This window comes from Artemia sp. Qi Xiang Cuo, chromosome 9 (genome assembly GCF_049724085.1).
Source record: "Artemia sp. Qi Xiang Cuo chromosome 9, ASM4972408v1, whole genome shotgun sequence".
Classification (NCBI taxonomy): Eukaryota; Metazoa; Arthropoda; class Branchiopoda; order Anostraca; family Artemiidae; genus Artemia; species Artemia sp. Qi Xiang Cuo.
In genome coordinates this window covers 67,031,005-67,050,237 of record NC_142802.1, presented here as the reverse complement: position 1 = coordinate 67,050,237, position 19,233 = coordinate 67,031,005, and the positions used below count along the sequence as shown (strand labels likewise).

Here is a 19,233-nt window from a genome sequence, read left to right as displayed (position 1 = left end):
TTCCAGAGTCAACACCATCACCGGAGGTTAAATGGCCCTAATTTATTTAAAATGGAAATCAGTAAAGAGCAAATGACACTGTAATTTTTCGAGCGTTTAAGGGCGAGGTAGGACTAACCTCCTTTCGTTTAGTTCTGTTTATTTTAAGTTCGTTTGGGTTTCTTGCATTCATCTATTCGATACAATCTTAGGGGTAAAAAATAAAATGGCAAAAAAAAGTATTATGTGACAGTGTTGCACAATCATTACTTAAGGTTGTACGTTTCGGGCAAAAAATAAAAGGGCCAAAAAAAGTACCACGTGATACTATCTTAGGATATTACCGATGGCGGGTCTTCATAATTTTAATACATTAGTATTTATGTAAAAGCATGATATGCGCCTGCTGCCGGATTGTTTTAATGGAATAAACATAACCACAATATAAGGGGTAGGAATTATCATTATACTCCACCTATAGTGACTGCCAGGTCCACGTTTTCTTTTATTATGAAGGGTATATAATTATGGAATAATTTGGAAAATGAAAGGAAGAAGATGCAAAATTTTAGTGATTTTTAAGAAAATTGAAACAAAATTATTCAGTAATCATGAATTTTAGTTTTTTTTGTTTTGTTTTGGTTGAGATCTGATTTGATTCGATTTAAAGTAAGTTGTAATTTTTGTTGGTTGATGGGTGTGACCCCACAGTATGGACATGGTATGTAGTTACTGGCGCCGTAGTACTATTTTTATTTTATGTATACTTTTATATTTTTTTCTTTTTTGCTTTCTTATTATAGTAATATTAAATGACGTTATATATATATGCTTTTTACCTGATTCACCCCATGTCAACCGTTTGATTTTGGGTGAATATATTTATTGTTGCATATAAATTGTTGATTAAGTTAAGTAAATAAAAATCATAGCATATCATATCACTAATTTTAACGTATTTTAAATCATATTCGCTTTATGTTTCCTTCATTCATTTAAAGTAATTTCTGTTCGTATTGAATGCGACTTACTATACAAATTTGTAGTTTTACTATGGATTTTCAATGTTTGTTGAAATTTGTTTTGGAAATGTTTTCTAAATTAATTAAATGGAAGAAAAAATGTATTGTTGGTGGTTTCCGGCCCTCTAGGCTTCTTCTTTCCTTTGTGAATTAAACAATCACTAGACTGACATGCAAATCAATGGTGGTTTAGCATAATGACGTTCATAGCCAGGACACTCTTTTCAACCCCAAAGGGGTATTGGTATTTATAGAGACAGGCTTACAACCATTTCAATCTTATTATTAAGTATTGTTTTTCCATGCAGCTGCTAAAAGGAACTTTTCCGTTATACTTAAATATTTGCCACAAGTCCAACTTTAAAAGGCTTTGTAGCTCAAATTGGCATTAAAATCGTAATCTTTGTATTTATTGGTATCTATTGTAGATATTCATGCATTGAAAGGAGTATATATAAATATTAACCTTTCAAAAGCCATTGTGGCTAAGTCCATATTTTATTCTTTTTAGTTTTACTGTCAAAGCAAATTATTGACCTTTAAGTAAGTAACACTCATCGAACTGTTTCCAGAACATATGGATTAATGTGGAAAATGGCAAACAAAATGCTTTTGTTTTTTTTTTCTTTTTTCTTTTTTTAAATAAAATTAAATACCACCTCCTCTCCTCTCGGTGACATAATAATCTTTTTCACTTAATTTCAAACTTTAATGTCACCTGCACTAATAGCAAAAGCAAAATGCTTTGCTATTAAACGAAGAAAGATAAAAAATAGAGAGAGAGAGAGAGAGAGAGAGAGAGAGAGAGAGAGAGAGAGAGAGAGAGAGAGAGAGAGAGAGAGAGAGAGAGAGAGAGAGGGTGAGAGTGGAAGCAAAAGAGACAGGTTTGAGAGAAAAGGAGAGGAGATAAAGGGAATGTAAGAAGGAAAAAGATAAAGACATACTTTATTTAACTCTCACTTTATTAAAAAAAGAAAAGCAGGTAACATTGATCACTGAACTCTTGAAACAGATTCCAAGTGGGGTAAAACATCTGGAAAAAAAGAGACATTAATCAAAATCCATTCAAAGCAGAAGCATAGTTGTCAAAATAAAAGAAGACATCCCGACGGTTTTAAAATTACTTCCAGATGAAAGAATCCTATACACAAAAACCATGATTACAGGCGAAGTATGGCCCACTTACATTGGTGAGTGGATTTTCTTAAATTTTCGCATAACTTTTTTTGTCTGACTATTGTGAAATATAATGATCAAAGCTGAATATTATCCAAAGGAACAGCATAATCATTGAAGATTCAATATCGTCAAACGTAAATATCATGGAAAACTTTTCAGTCTAAGGACCAAGGTTGAGGAAGAACGCCTTAAGTCCACTTTAGTTCCCCTGGTTTAGAAATATTCTATCTGCAGGTGCATTCAATGTTAAACCTAGCTATAAGCCCAAACACCATCTAAATGTTAAAACAGAACTAAACTTTGAAAGCGATAGTGTTAAAGTACCTATAGTCGTACGTGGAATGCTGTCAAAATTTATTTAACCTCCATAATTTGTGTATACGTTACCGTGAATGTCCGAACTCTGGTTAATGTCGACATTTACCGGTGAATGTCCGAAATTTCCTTTTCTCTCCTTGAATTCAATTAGCTTTGGGAGTCAGCTTCTTCAGTCTCACGCAAGCTATGATCGTAAAAGTTAAAGTTAGGTTAGATTATGTTAGTTTGGGTTAGGTTAGGCTAGGTTAACTTTGGTAGTAAATATGACCAATGGGTTCAAAAACTAAACTAACCTAATCCCACCTAACTTAAACAAACCCAATCCAACCCAACCTGTCATCATCAAACCTTGCACTAAATTGAAAAAAGTTGACTGGCAACGCTGACTAAATCCAAGAAAAAAAGTATTTCGGACATTCACCGGTGAATATTGACTTTCACCAATTTCGGACATTCACGGTAACATATATATTACGTCTAAGAGCTGAATAAAAAAATGTCCCCCCCCCCGACCCAAAAATGTGGAAACTAGCACATACATAGTTTGAATAAAACAAAAAAATAAAATTAAAAAAGGATTTATGTCGGTTTACTAGCCAGTGAAGGGCGACAGAAATTACCCTATTGGGATGGGTGCTAATTACTTTTGTTCAGAACTCGGTGAAATTTATATGGATCTATCGAACAAGAAAGAGGAGAAGCAGGGGAGATGAGGGGAGAATCATTAAAGTTTTAAACAACTGCACAGTTAAAAACTTCACCGATAGCCAATGCAGATCTGAGTAACGCCTGAGCTTCTCAACGATAACGCTCAAAGAACTTAATTTTTTAATACGTAGAAGCCTCTTGGGTATTAAGCGTCATTTGGTGCAGGTTAAATTGTTTTCCTCAATTTCCCCATTTATATTTCAGTCACATAAATTTTTGTACCTAAAATAGAATAAAAAAGGATAAATGCAAAAAAGAATTTATATCCTCTTTACTGCATTAAAATCGTAAGTTTTTTTCATCTATCGAGCGTCCTAACTACATTTAGTGTTTTCTAGAGTTAACTCATAATATTAATTGTTTTCTAAAAGTGCTCTAAATGAATTGAAAAGGTTTCTTTAGTGAGCCATAAGTCATTAAATATGGGGAAATTACTTCACCCCGTGAATTCACCCCACGAATTACTTGATTCCCCATTGATCACTCCATTACTCGATCACCCCATGAATTCACCCCACGAATTATTTCGAGAGTTAGCTCTGAGAATCGGACAAATTTGAGGTTGTTTTGCGAAGCTATTGTTCATCCTTCTGGACGTACTGTCTTTATTTTATCACTGCTACTTCAAGCCATCCTTCGTGTCAGTCAGTTCTGCTATGTTTCTACTTATATAAAACCTTTTGTTGATCCATAGCTACTAGCTGTGTATACAGCTTGGATGCTCACACTGCAATTTCAATATTTCTCTTTTTCTATGTGAAGATTAAGCAAAAAGAATAATTTTTTTTCAGCTGAAAGTAAGAGAAACATTACAGCTTAAAATAAACAGATATTAATCCACATATGAGGTTCGCTCTTTACGCCAAAATCTTGAAGTTCCAAAATAGTCGAGCAGTGTTCGCTAAAGAATTGGACAAAAACGCAAATTTAAAACGTAAAGATCAAGGTTTGGAGAAGAGGCAGCCCCCAACATATACGGAATAATTTTTCTTCATTAAAAGTTTTAATATTGCTCCTTACTTTCAGCACCACAAGTGGAGAAAAAAGCTGAAAAGAAGGAAAAACGAGCCAGTGAAAATGTAACCCTAATATTTCAGCCGAGACCAGCCGAGAATAGAATGATAAATGAAGACCGTAAAATGTGCAGTAAATTCAGCGTAAAATTTTCCATGTAACGGTGCCAGGGTAACTGTTACTCATTCGCTGTTACTTGGAAAGGATCTTGATTTCATTTTAGTGGTTTTTGCATGGTTTATTTTGTTTATTTTAGTGGTTGTTTTTTACAGTCTGTTTTTTATTTCTCATTTTTTATACCAAACATAGTCAAACCGAACATAAGTCCTGCGAACCAAACATAAGTCTCGGCCGAACATATACCGAACATAAGTCTCGGCCAAAATGTTCGCAGTGTATTTTCATTTTTACTTTCCATAAATGTCCCTTTTTTCTTATTTTGAGTTTTTTCTCGTCTTGTTATGTTTAGCCAATCTAGTCTAAGAAATTATTTTTTCTAAGAAGTTTAAGAAGTTCTAAGAAGTTCCAGTTCTAAGAAGTTCTAAGAAGTTCCAGAAGTTGAAAAAACTAATTTTTTCAATTTGAATTCAGATTTTTTTTCAGATCCTGTCGGGAAATCCCCTACCTCCACCCTTGTAAAAATTCACCCCCGAAAATTTCCTTGGGAAACTATCCTCCCTACAAAAAAATTCTACTCATGGAAAATCCCCTCCTTCAAGAGAAATTCCCCCCAAAATCCTTATATATTACCCGATAACAAATACTATAAGTGAACAATGGGCAAATTGGGACTTGCAGCCCGTTGTCTAGGGACTCTGGGGGTAATATCGTTCCTAAATGCATGAGTATTGGGCATTTCAACCGTGCTGAAATAAATGGTTATCGTAAAATTCTGAGTGGATAATTAGAAAAAGGGGCATGGGAGGGGGGCAAGTTGCCCTTCAATCCTTTTGGTCACGCAAAAAAAGCAAAAGTAATTTTCCTTTTCGTGCAAATGAGCCCTCTCCTAATCTTCTTGGAAAATTGGTTCAATGCGAATGTCCATGGGAGAAAAAAAAAGCAACAACAAGAAATAAAAACGGATCCTTGATCTTTCTTCCGAAAAAAAAGAAGTCCACATTTTTGTAGATAGGGGCTAGAAACCCCTACAGAGAGGTTCTCTTATATGCTGAAAGTAGTATTGGGTCTCTAAGCTAAAGAGACGCGCCAAGAGACGTGCATCTATGGGTCTCTACGTTAAAGAGACGCGCCAAGAGATGCGCCTCTATGGGGTTTCTACGTTAAAGAGACGACCCAAGAGTCGCGCTTCTATGGGGTCTCTACATTAAAGAGACGCGACGAAAGACGCACAGAGTGCCAAGAGGAGCACCACTATGGCCATAATACGTTAAAGCAAAGTGCTCTCCCTATGGCTATTGTGGATTAAAGCAGAGCACAAAGAGGAGAGCAGTCCGCCTCTATGGCCATTGTGGATTCGAGCAGTCCGCCTCTATAGCCATTTTGGATCCGAGCAGTCCGCCACTATGCCTACACAAATACAAGTACTGTGCCCATATGATCAGTGGCTTAAGCGGCTGCGCCAAGCGTCCCTGATTTACATAACCTATTCTGTAAAGATAACTAGTTTTGATATTTATATCAATGAGTATGTTATTTTTTTAGAAGGAAATAATGGTCATTCATGTCCTACCTCCAGAGCTCCAATGCCCCCCCCCCCCTCTTTACTTTTTTTAACTTAGAAATTTTTCAACTTTTTTTTTCATGTTTTAAAATGACATTTTATCAATAGTCGTGTACCATAGCATGTATACTGCTTTCTATCGAAATCTTATAAAGTAGACAAAAATTCAGAAATGCATAAAGGTCATGGTTGAAAACGTTTGCAATGAATCTACTTTTACTAAAGTCACTCTAGTTTTCCAATCATTTAATAAACACGTTTACTATTTCTGTCGAAACGAAAAATAAAGCCAAGAAAACAGTACATACAAATTCTTAAACAAATTGACTGCTCTACTAAAATGTAATTTTAGTGCTATATTGACTTTATGAACACATAGAATTAAAATATGAATGCTAATAAATGTATGATCATTAAGTTCTTACAGTATTTTATTATAATTACAATTATTTAAATAACAATAATGCATACACAAATAAATAGATAAGCTTATAAAAAGATAAAGGCCCATAGCACAGAAACCAAGTCTGAAAATAAAATAGAGTACACAAAGAATTCAAGTATAGAACCAGTCGATTAGTATTAATCTCTAAACTAAGGCTTTATTGTTTCTATTTATTTTTAATTAAATAGGAATATGTTGAAGTATTCATTGTTACCAGTTTATATTTTCAAAAAAATTTTATGCTTGATGATTGTTGCTCCTGATGTTACAATAGAAAGTGGTGCAAAAAAATGGAACCACCATACATTCGAAAAACCTATGTATATCTGGGCTTAACCTTTTTTTCTTAAAATCATTTTTATGTTATGGATTGGTATGCAGTTTACCTGGAAGTCTATGCAATCTCTTATAATTGATTCTGGCAGTTCAACCTTTTTTTTTCTTATAAAAAGACAAATTAGAAACAACTCAGTTTGGAAATTAAATAGAGTTACGTTTCAATAAATTCAGTTTATTTTCTGATTTGAATTATATAAAATTAATTTTATAGTAATTCGACGTAATTTTAAGAAAATATGAAAAAAATTGTACATGTTTCAACATCCTCATCATTTTTCAGATGAATTGCCTTGCTAAGAAATGAACAAGTAGACAAGCTCAGCTTCTATAGAATAGCCAAGGCAAAGAGCGGTCTTTCATAATTGGGAAAAGTTTAGAAGAAGAAGAAGATAAATTTGCAAATCTTCTTAGTTTAGAAGAAGAAGAAGATAAATTTGCAAATCGAGAATTTGCAAACCGAGATCAGAATTTCAGAAGCCAAGATAGTGAGAGCGGTCAAATATGGTTTTGACACTTAGGTACTTTGAAAGACTAAAGAAGAATTGTTAAAACCTTTTCCAAAGGAATTGTCGAAGCAAAGTTTCAGGTACTTCCTTGGCTGACCATGTATCAAACAAAAACTGCATGAAAAATGTGGTCGGACCCAACTTTCTAGGAGTCTGATGAAATAATTTCTAAGATGGTTAAACCCAATTTACCGCAGAGGACTGACAGATTGCCAAATACTATGCTTTTTGGCCATCAGGGGACAGACAAAAACCCTACCCTCCGCTAATGGGGTGGAAAGAGGTTATAGGGAAGGATTTCATGGGAGATTGGAATTTCGTAGGAGGGAGGAGGAAATGGAATTAGTATTTGGAGTGGATGAGGAGGGAGCTCAGCTGTGCTTGTCTCAGGCTGCTTTGTTCTGTGTTGAGCTGTTATTGATAGTATTAGTAGTTTTCCCGAGCTGCAGGATTCTAAATCTAATGCACGAGAGCTTCTTGTTCATGCCAAAGTACTATGGTTAGACTAAAAAGGAGTGGGGTCTGTTTTCTAAAACCATTCCAAAAGGCTGTTCAGAAAAAACCTTATATTTCAATATTCTTCAGGGTTTTAATCTCACCCCCAAGAAAAATATTTCTACACCCCTTCTCTCTCCACAAACACTTCAGTTTATATGTATGCATGCCCTTGTGTGTAAGATGTTTATGATTTATGGTTCTGGCTGAAAAGTTTGATAGGGAAGCCACTGAAAATGCTGTTTAGTATAACATTGCCTTATGCCCACACCACATTATAGTCAAAATCATTTAATATAAAATTATATATTTATTAAAATTATTTAAAATTATGCGCGACTATAGCTCCAGTTTTCTACCCTATTCGCATTTTGTAGGGTCGAGTAATGCCTTAAGCACGTAATTCATGATCGTAAATTAAATTTTTGTTAGTCTTGAATCTCATTGGTGAACAGTTTATTAAATATTGTATCTGATTCGTCTAAAGTTAAACAGCAATTCTGGGCTTTCAGACTCGATCCCGAATCATTCTAGCATCTGAACGCCATCTAATGAATGACATTAAGTGGATTCATCGAATAAATCTAAAAAAAATGACAGTAATAATTCTTTGGCTTGGACCGAGCCCCCCAGATTGCTTTCCTGCAATAACATGACTTTTAGCTTTTAAAAACAGGCATTTTGGTTCAAAAGGCAGTATGTCACACAGCATAAATTTCTCTACAAATAAAGATTTTTGGATTTTCAATTATTTTTGACAAATCCCAAGCAAATTTTGTTTGCACAAAATAAGCGTATTTTTAGTCTTAATAATAAGAAGAAAATAACTTTGATATCAAAAGCTCCGAATTCCACCAATTTTTAATTTTGAGAAAAGCAGGTATAACACTTTTGGAAAAATAAACTGAAGCAATCGACATAACGTGCTACTTTTAGCTTGTTGGGTTATAAATATGATTTAAAATAAAATCTTATCCCTTTTTGAATCACCACTGCGAAGAGACAAGTTCATAAAGACAAATGTTTTCAGTGAATAAGGCTTATTGAAAATAAAAAAAAATATAGAGAAAAGAGAAAAAAAGATAGACATGAAGGAGAGAATAAGAAATTTTAATAGTCTGCTTTGCTTTTCATGCGCTTCTTTTGGGTCATTAAATAAAAAAAACAAGTTTTATAAACTGAAAGTAAGGAGCGACATTAAAACTTAAAACGAACAGAAATTATTCCTTATATAAAAGGGGCTGTCTCCTCCTCAACGCCTCGCTCTTTACGCTAAAGTTTTTTATTGTTTTAAAAAATACAGTTGTGAGACTGAGTCAAACTTTAACGTAAAGAGCGAGGCGTTAAGGAGGGGACAGCCCCTTTCATATAGGGAATAATTCCTGTTCGTTTTGTTTTAATGTCGCTCCTTACTTTCAGTTTAAAAAACTTGTTTTTTTTATTTAATTTTTGATCGTTTTTTAGCTGATGCAGCTTTTATTTTGGCTCACCGTCATTGAATAAGTAAACAAAATTTGCAAAAATTTTACTTTTCTTTTGCTAAATGGCTGTCTCTAAATTTGGTTCTGACGTAATTTACAAATTAACTTACGTAACGAACTTCTATATTTGTATTTTTTTCTTCTGGCAAAAAATACAAAGTTGCAGATTTTTGCAGATATGAGCTTGAAACCTATGTAATAGGGCTTTCTGATACGCTGAATCTGACGGTGTGATTTTCATTAAAATTATATCACTTGTAGGGGATCTTTCCCCCTCTTTAAAAATCAGGTAAATTTTCTCAGGCTCGTAGCCTTTGATGAGTAATACTAAACTTAATAAAATTTATATACTTAGAATCAGCATTATAAGCCCATTCTTTTGATACATTTATTGACATCAAAATTCCATTTTTAAAAGTTTCGATTACTATTGAGCCGTATCGCTTGTTTTTTTTATTACGTATATGTTATTACGTATATGAGGGGGTTCTCCCCTGAGTTAATACCACGCTCTTTACGTTAAAATTAAAAAAAAAAATTTAATTCACAAACCCCTGAATCACAAAGGCCGTTTAATTAGAATAGATAGCTCTTTTGAAAGCACTAAAAAACCCTGTAGCGTAAAGAGCGAGGTATTGACTTGGGGGAGAACCCCCTCACATGCATTATAATTTCTGTTCGTTTTCAGTTCTAATGTTGCTTCTTACTTTCAGTTGAAAAAACTTGTTTTTCTTAATTTAATTTCTGATCGTTTTTTAAATATTGCTTGGAATTCCGGCGCCCCCTTCATAGAAATTTCCCTTACCCCACAGAAACATCCACCACGGAAAGATTCTCCCGAGTGATCCCCTCCTCCACCCCCCCCCCCCACCATAAAAAAATCCTTCCTGAAAATGTCTGTATACTTCCCAATAACCAATACAATATATAAGCAATGGGCAAAGTTCATAACTTGCAGCCCTTCCCCTGGGAGCTGTGGGGGATAAAGTCATCCTAAAAGAAATATTTATCAGATTTTCCACTATGCAGAACAAAATGATTATCTCAAAATTTTAATTGGGTGACTTTGAGAAAAAAATGAGCGTGGGAGGGGGCCTAGTTGCCCTCTATTTTTTTTTTGGTCACTTAAAAAGGGCACTAGAACTTTTAATTTGCTTTCCAATGAGCCCTACTACGATATTCTAGGACCACTGGGTCAATACGATTACCCCTGGGGAAAAGAAAAAAAAAAACAAAAAAAAAAACAAAAAAAAAAAAAAAAAACCCATTCGTGATCTTTATTCTGGCAAAAAATGGAAAATTCCACATTTTTGTAGATAGGAGCTTGGAACCTCTACAGTAGGATTCTTTGATACGCTGAATGTGATGGTGTAATTTTCATTAAGGTTCTAAATAAATAAATAAAGAATCAGTCCAGAATCTGAACTTCACTTAATGAGTGAAATTAAGGTAGATCCATCGAAAAAAAGTAAAAAAAGAAAATAAAACAATGCAATTATTTGGTGTGAACTGAACCACCCAGGTTGCCTGATTGATCTGATAACATCATTTTCAACTCTTCAAAACAGCAATGGTAGATCAAAAGGCATTAGGTCACAAAACATAAGTTTCACTAGAAAAATATTTATTTTTGGATTTTGGATTATTATTGACAAATGCAAAACAAATTTTGTTTGCACAAAATAGGCCTATTTTGGGACTTATAGATAACAAGAAAACAATTTTGATATCAAAAGTTCCAAATTCCTACAATTTCTACTTTTGGGAAAATGAGACTTAAGGCTTTGGGGAAGACGAATTGACCCAATCACCTGAACGCATTACGTTTAATTCTTTGGGTTATAAACACTACTTTGACAAAAAATTATCCTAATTTTGAACTACTGCCAAATTAGCTAGTTTATAAAGAAAAAGTTTATTATTCGATAATGTATATTAAAAAAAAAAAAAAAAAAAGAAACGGAGAAAAGTCAATGAGGAGAGAAATGAAGAAATACTATTAGTTTTCTGCAATTTTATTACTTCTTTTGGGTGATAAATTAATAAATAATTTACCATTTTGTAACATAAGCTACTTAACTTAATTTTTAAAATGGTCTCATCTAAAATTAACCCAATAATCAGACATGCTTACATTCATTCTTACAAACCTTATGCGAACCAGTGCAATAAAATTACTTACCCAGCCTATAACTATTTTAACGCTAATCAGCAAATATGCCATAGAATTTAAAAAAAGAACAAATAAATATACACGCAAAATAATACCATCCGATGATATCAAATATTATCTAAAAGCAGATCAGACTCAGACTCTATTCCTTAACACAAATATCAAATTTTCACATCAGGCTTGAACATTTATACACTATATGCATACTATATTAATTATTTTGTGTTTTTTATCCCTAACTTCATGTAATTAGTTGAGAATTATGTTTCTTTTTATAATATGCAAGTTTATCATCAAACTCGGAGAGTCTCGACATTAAACCAAGATAGGCGTAGTATTTTCTTCTAGCGCCTTAGAAGGGCAGATGCGCAGGCAATAAGTTGGATTTAAAACATAGATTTTGGAACTCGCTTTGAGACACGAATTTTTAAGTGGACATTCAAAAAAAGAAAGAAAGAAAGAAAAAAAACGCAGCTTGCAGGAAAACTAGAGTAATTTATTTTCCCAAGTAATGAGAAATAATAGATGAATCTGCTAAACAACTATATGTTAAATTAAAAAAAGATAGTGAAATGGGCGAGAATCTATGGGATTTTTGGCTATTAGTAGTATAGGTCATAAAAGACGCATCAGTTTTTATAGAAATAGCATTTTTTATCACTAGAGAATGCTTTATTCTCTTAAACGGCAAAATGTCAACGCGATCGAGTAAAAAGTAAACTATTTCAAAAAACAAAACATTCTTTCATTAATTTTGTTTTGGCCATAACTTTAAGGAACATGTTAGTATTAATAAATTCAAAACAAGAAGCATAATGAAACTGAAAAAAAAACTGATTATTTCTTTTCAATTGCTTCTTTTCGCGAAAAAGTTTATCTGATATTTGAATAATTTTACGGGCTAATTTTTGGAGGAGATTTAAAAGGAAAAAGATCTATTTAAATTAAGTTATCTAGTTGAAATATTATGATTTAAGTTTGTTAAGTAGCATACAGGGCTTCTTGGTATTTTCAGATAGTGGATTCGGATATCGGATATTCGATATTTTTTCTAAATTTTTCGTAATTCCGATATTTTTCCCATATTTAATTTTTTCATACTTAAGCAAGCTTTTCCAAGGTTATACCCATAAGCTCTCTGATAAAATCCAGGATCAGTTTCTGTATCCTCCTTTGATTTAGCTTTTAGATTATCAACCAAGGCGAATTTGATAGTCTGGCCCGGTTTCTTCATGCCTGTTTCAATTCACCTTTCTTTTTCGGAACAGAATTTCTGGAATAAAAGGAGGGGGCTTCCATACCTCTCATAATTCACGATTTTCTTTACTGAATTTCTGAGATGACGGGAGGAGGCAACTTTCCTTCCCCTAGAGATGGCCTAAATATTAGGTAATATTTTGTCCGTCCTGTCTTAGAACCAGATTAAATAAAACGATTTTTGTCAAAATCATGACTGGCAAACCCTGCCTTTTAACGTATTAAATAAAAAAAAATAATTTTTTAACTGGAAGTAAGGAGCGACATTAAAACTTAAAACAAACAGAAATTATTCCGTATATGAAAGGGGCTGTCCCCTCCTCAATGCCTCGCTCTTAACGCAAAAGTTTTTATTTTTTTTGAAAATAGAGTTGTGAGAAAGAGTCAAACTTTAGCGTAAAGAGCGAGGCGTTGAAGAGGAGACGGCCCCTTTCATATACTGAATAATTTCTGTCCGTTTTAAGTATTAATGTCACTCCTTACTTTCAGTTAAAAAAAACTTTTTTTTATATTTAATTTCTGAACTTTTGAAATTAATGCAGGTTTTGTTTTGGCTCACCGTACATGAATAATTAAAACAAAATTTGCATATTAATTTTACTTTTTTTTGGTTAAATGGCTTTCTCGAAAGTTGTTTGATTTTTTTTACGAACGTTTTTATTAGTAATAAATATACGTAACTTACGAATTAACTTACACAACGAACTTCTATATTCTTATATTTTGAATACGTATATTAGTGGGTTCGCCGTCTATTCAATGCCTCGCCCTTTACGCTAAAGTCCGAATTTTGTTCCAATTCTTTAAAACTGACCCCTTAATCACAAAGACCGTTAATTAGAATAAATAGCTCTTATGAAAGTACTGAAAAAACTTTAGCGTAAAGAGCGATGCATTGACTAGGGTACGAACCCAATCATATACGTAATAATTTCTGTTTGTCTTAAGTTTTGATGTTGCTCCTTACTTTTAGTTGAAAAACTTGTTTTTTTTGTTTAATTTCTGATTGTTTTTTTTAAATAAAACTGGGAAATCCGCCACCCCCTTCGTAGCAATGTCCCTTCCCCCATGAAAATTTCTTCCATGCAAATATCCTCTCGCGTAACCCCCGACATACCACCCCCGCCACTACCCAGATAACACCCCCCCCCCCTTCTAAAAACGTCTGTATATTTCTCAATAACCAATACTATATGTAAACATTGGGCAAAGTTCATAACTTGCAGCCCTTCCCACGGAGACTGTGGGGGATTAAGTCATCATTAAAGACATAGTTATTATATTTTTCGACCATGTTGACGAAATGACCGTTTCAAACTTTTATCGGGTGACTTTGGGAAAAAATGAGCGTGGGACGGGGCCTAGTTGCCCTCGAATTTTTTGGTCACTTAAAAAGGACAATAGAAATTTTAATTTCCGTTCTAGGTGCCCTCTATTTTTTTGGTCACTTAAAAAGGACAATAGAAATTTTAATTTCCGTTCTAATGAGCCCTCCTGAAATATTCTAGGACCACTGGGTCGATACTATCACCCCTGGGGGGAAAAACAAATAAACACGCATCCGTGATCTTTCTTCTAACAAAAAAAAAAATACAAAATTCCATATTTTTGCAGATAGCAGCTTGAGACCGTTAAGGTTCTCTGATACGCTGAATCTGATGGTGTGATTTTCATTAAGTGTCTATGACTTTTAGGTTTTTTTTCCCATTTTTGTCGAAAATCAGGTAAATTTTTGCATGCACATAACTTTTGATGGGTAGAACTAAACTTGATGGAACTTATTATATTTGAAATCAGCATAAAAATCTGATTTTTTGATGTATCTATTGGTATCAAAATTCCTTTTTTAGAGTTTCAGTTACTATTGAGCCGGGTCGCTCCTTACTTACAGTTTGTTACCACGAAATGTTTGATGTAAACTTCTACATAAATGACTTTTTAATAACATTTTTGAGTTTTTCGTTCGACTATTGCAACATTTATCGTAATTTCCCTAATGGAGAAATGGATTTTTCGATATTTTCAATACTTTCCAGAAGATTAAGGATCTTAAATATAAAAACCTTTAACAACAACAACAACACAAAAATGTTAATTGTCATTTGTAAGGAGCGATGCGGCTCAATAGTAAAATAGATTCCAAGAAATAGAGTCTTGATAACAATAGATACATCAAAAGAATTGAATTTCGATGTTTATTCTAAATATGTACAATTCATTAAATTTGATGGTACTCATCAATAGTTACGAGCCTGAGAAAATTTGCCAAATTTTGAGAAAGGGGGAAAACATCCCCAAAACATCAAGTGACCTTAATAAAAATGACTCCATTAAATTTAGCATAACAGAGAACCCTACTGTAAAGGTTTCAAGCTCCTAGGTACAAAAATGTGGAATTTTGCATTTTTTGCCAGAAGAAAGATTACGGATGCTTTTTTTTCCAGGGGGGATAATATAGAACCAGTAATCATAGAACATCGTGCTCATTTCATCGGAAATCAAAAGTACTAGTGTCTTTTTTAAGTGACCGAAAATATTGGAGGGCAGCTTGACCCCCTCCCATGCTCATTTTTTCCCCAAAGTCACCTGATCAAAATTTTGAGATAGCCATTTTATTGAGCATATTCGGAAAATCTAATAGCTATGTATCTGAGGATGAATTAACCCCCCCCCCATAGAGGAAGGGCTGCAGGCCATGAACTTTCCCCATTGTTTATATATAGTATTGGTCATTGGGAAGTACTGGTTATTAGGAGTGGGAGCCCGATTTCCAAGCATTATTTAAAAAATGATCAGAAAATAAATAAAATAAACAAGTTTTTTCACTTGAAAGTAAGGAGCAACATTGAAAATTGAAACGAACAGAGATTATCACGTATATGAGGGGGTCACCCCCTCGTCAGTACCTCGCTCTTTACGCTAAAGTTTTTTAGTACTTTTAAAAGAGCTGTTTAGTTTAATTAAACGTCCTTTATGATTCAGTGGTCATTCTTATAAAATTGGAATAAAACTCGAACTTTAGCGTAAAGAGCGAGGTGTTGACGAGGGGGCCCTTATATGCGTAATAAACTATGTTTGTTTTAAGTTTTAATGGTGCTCCTTACCTTCAAATGAAAAAACTAGTTTTTACAGCAAACGAGCAGCATAAAGTTAAACTTCTTTTGCAAAATGTCTAGAGTTGATCTATAATCACACAATTTGAGTGTGAATAAGTTGGAGTTTAATTGTAACTTTAATAAATTAAACAGAATGCAAACCCCTCTCTTTAAGTAACAGTATAAATCATTTTTTGGGGGGTAAAACTTTAATTAATTCGCATAAAACATCAGACTTCTTTAACAGTTCATTATTAACTATTTAGTTTTAAGAATTTGGCTACAATGCTCTGAATTATTCAAATTTTATTTTTTATAGTAAATTGATAGTAGAGCGTTAATTTTTTTTTTGAAAACACTGGGCTACATCTACGAGGTCTAAAACCGGCGACTAAATTTATATTAAATTTGTTTTATTAAGACATTGAGTTTGAACTACACTGATGTTGTTGAAAAATGCATAAATTAACCGAAGGTAAGGTGAAGTTTAACTCTAATAATGGTAAGCTGACGAAACTGACCGTCCTTCTATTTTTATAATACGAATAAATTATTTCTTTAATTAAAAATTTTAACTAAACACAAAAGTTGGCTATTGTTAGCAGTTCATTATTTACCCCTTAGGTTTGAGAAATTTTTCAAATCTTATTTTATTTTACTATTTACAGTGCATTGCCAGCAAAAATTTCAACTTCTTATGTGATAAAGTTAGGATTAATCAACAAAGTCATAATTTTTGTTCAAATAAGCTGAAGTTTACTTGTATGATCATAAATTAAAGAGACTTCAAGTCTTCTCCATTTTTAAAGCTTTTTTTCTATTAAAGTCCTTATTAAAGACGAATAAAAATAAAATTAAGTAGTTGGGATTATGTTAGTTATAAAAATAAAGAAAATAAAGTTAGAATTATTCGACAAAGTCATAAGTTTTGTTCAAATAAGCTGAAGTTTATTTGTCTGATCGTGAATTAAAGAGGCTTCAAGACTTTTCCTTTTTAAGCCTTTTTTATTGAAATTTTATCAAAGACGAATAAAAATAAAATAAATCTCTCATAAATTTTCATACTTAACAATTTTTACATTCTGCTAGAAAGGACAGTAAATTACTTATTATTTTCTAATCCACAACTCTTTTTGATCCCATTCTCTTACCTCTTATGTATATTTCTTCTAAGATTTCCTCCGGGTCTAAACTTTCCCAACTACTTCCATTTGTATTTTTGTCATTTATCATCAGTAGTGATAGCAATAGCTTGGTATTCTCTCTTAAATGAGAGTAGCTAATACCCAACTTCGGAGAGAGATCAGCGCAACGAAGCACTTCTATAAGCATTTCATCCGTGGATTTACTTGGAAACCCTAAAGTTTCCATTCGTTTCGGTCCAAGCAGAGCGTGCATAACACTTAACAGCGTGCAGCGCAGTTTCTCTGCTCGCTCTTTACATAGCACAACCTTCTCTTCAATAGAGTTTCTCATAATGTCACGCTTGTCCACAGAATATCGAACGTTCGTACATGCATTGTTCTGTACATAGTCTAAGTCTTTACACTTTGAAGTTCTTATAAGAGACTGAATTTGAGTTGGTTTTTCAAATATTACCCTTGATGAAGAATTTTGCGCTACTTCTATTCGTATCTCGAGGGGATTTAGATAGCCATTTCGGTGATTAGTTTTTTCTTCACATAAATTGGTTTTGACTCGTAGTTTTGGTTCTGGTTTCGTTTCAGGTTTTGGGAACTCAAAAGAAGATTCTTCTGTTGGCTCGAGGTAGGCACGTTTCTTTGGAGGCTGTAGAACCGTATCAGTCTTTCTTTCATTGCTTCTAAGGTTTTCTTTTATTTTTTGAGGAGGTGGTTTTTCCTCAGACATCATCTGCCTATCAACTTTTTCTGATTTTGTGGTTTGTAACGAAGGTACTTCGTGAAATTCAGCTTTCCCTTCACTATCCTGGGAGTCACATATCACAAGTGGCTCACTAGGTGCTCTTTTTACCATCACAACTTCAGGACTTTGATAAGGCAAACTTAGCGTTCTGTGAAGCACAGACTTCGAACGCGCATGTTGCTTTGAAATAGTTGGTGGTTGTTTAACATCCGGAGAGTGGATCTTACTATTCGTCCAGTCAATTTTAAATGTTGGATTATCTGGTATCCTTGATCGCTTTATCTCCGGTGAAGGGTACACAATACCACCTCCGCAGTGCAGAAGGCGGTTTTTTGGAATGTTAGCAGAGCTCGCAGCAATTGTATTTATAACCGTATCAGGGTCGTATAAGCCGAGGTAAGGTTTTGTAAAGGTAGTTGGTGCAAAATGATGACGGCTTGGGATAACATTTGAGGTGGATGCCTTCTTAACTGGAATGCTAGAAGATTTTGCCGTATGTAATTGAGATCCTTTTGTAGGAAGTCGCTGTAAAAATTCTAAGCCAATGTCTTCAGATGAAGATTTTGACACTACTCGCTTCTTCACAATATGACAAAAATGAGCAGGAACAGTTTTGTCGCGAATATTGTACGGAGAAGGCATGCTAGTATGGGGGGACCACGGCACAGTAATAGGTCTGTAGTGACAAGTTGTTGTCGTGAATTTAACTTCCATATAAAACGATCTAGAAAGAAAGCAATGTCTATTAACATTTGTTACTTCGTTTTCTATTTTTGTATCATGTTAGATTAATAAACATATTCGGTTCTAGACATTTTAATCCGTATTTTAATTATCACGCCTACAAATAGTATCTAACTTTTTCAGAACCCCGAGATAAATTATCAAAGCCAGTTACTCAGCTGTTCTCTAACAGAGGATCCAAGAGGATTTATGAATGATTCCACGTATAGGCTCTGCTGATATTCAGGTGTGATAGTGACTATATGAAACATGTGCCTAAGAGTAAACGTTAAGGTCCATGGCCAGAACCCATGCCTGTTTGTAGTGATATATCTTGTAGGATCTTGGGTATATCTTAGTAAGATATCTATGGATAAATGTACACCGGGATATGATTGCAGATGTCCTAAAATGAATGGAAAACCATACCTTATGGTTTTTATGTAAAAATAAATTATGTAAAAAAAGGTTTTTACAGCCTTTAGTGTTTTAAAACCCTTCAAAAATATTTAATGTTATTCAGGAAAATCTTATAGAAATTCCGGAAAATTGCCAAACTGAAAATAGAAAAAATATTTACAGTATACTTTTCAAAAGCCTATAAGTCTGAGCATACGCTGGACAAAAGCTTCGGGGCCTGAGTCCCCCGAAATCTTAGATTTCTTCAAATTTAAAGGCACTTATTATTGAAATATTAAAATGACTTTTTTTTACCGCTGCTCCCCCTCCCTAAGAAAAAAAATCCTGCGTGCATGTTTTTGTCGAAACCTACCATAAGCCTGATAAAAATATGCAATTGGTAAAGCCATCCGGGGAATATCAGCCAAAAGAGAAAACCGCAAGGTTAATTGTTTCCCTGATTAAAAGAAAAGAGATACTATTACCCTGGGAGAGGGTAGACATAAATCATTTACCCTGAAAGAGAAACTAAACC

At 33.7% G+C, this 19,233-nt stretch overlaps 1 protein-coding gene across 1 annotated transcript in view; it reads right to left on the bottom strand.

Annotated features, from left to right (window-relative positions):
- The window catches only part of LOC148948961 (uncharacterized), an 87,205-nt gene that overhangs the window by 53,476 nt on the left and 14,496 nt on the right, over window positions 1-19,233 (bottom strand). The window contains exon 2 of the mRNA XM_089095072.1: window positions 16,844-18,300. Coding sequence (XP_088951198.1) covers window positions 16,844-18,290 — 1,447 coding nt within the window. The 5' untranslated portion in view covers window positions 18,291-18,300. The remainder of the gene's footprint in view (window positions 1-16,843; window positions 18,301-19,233) is intronic.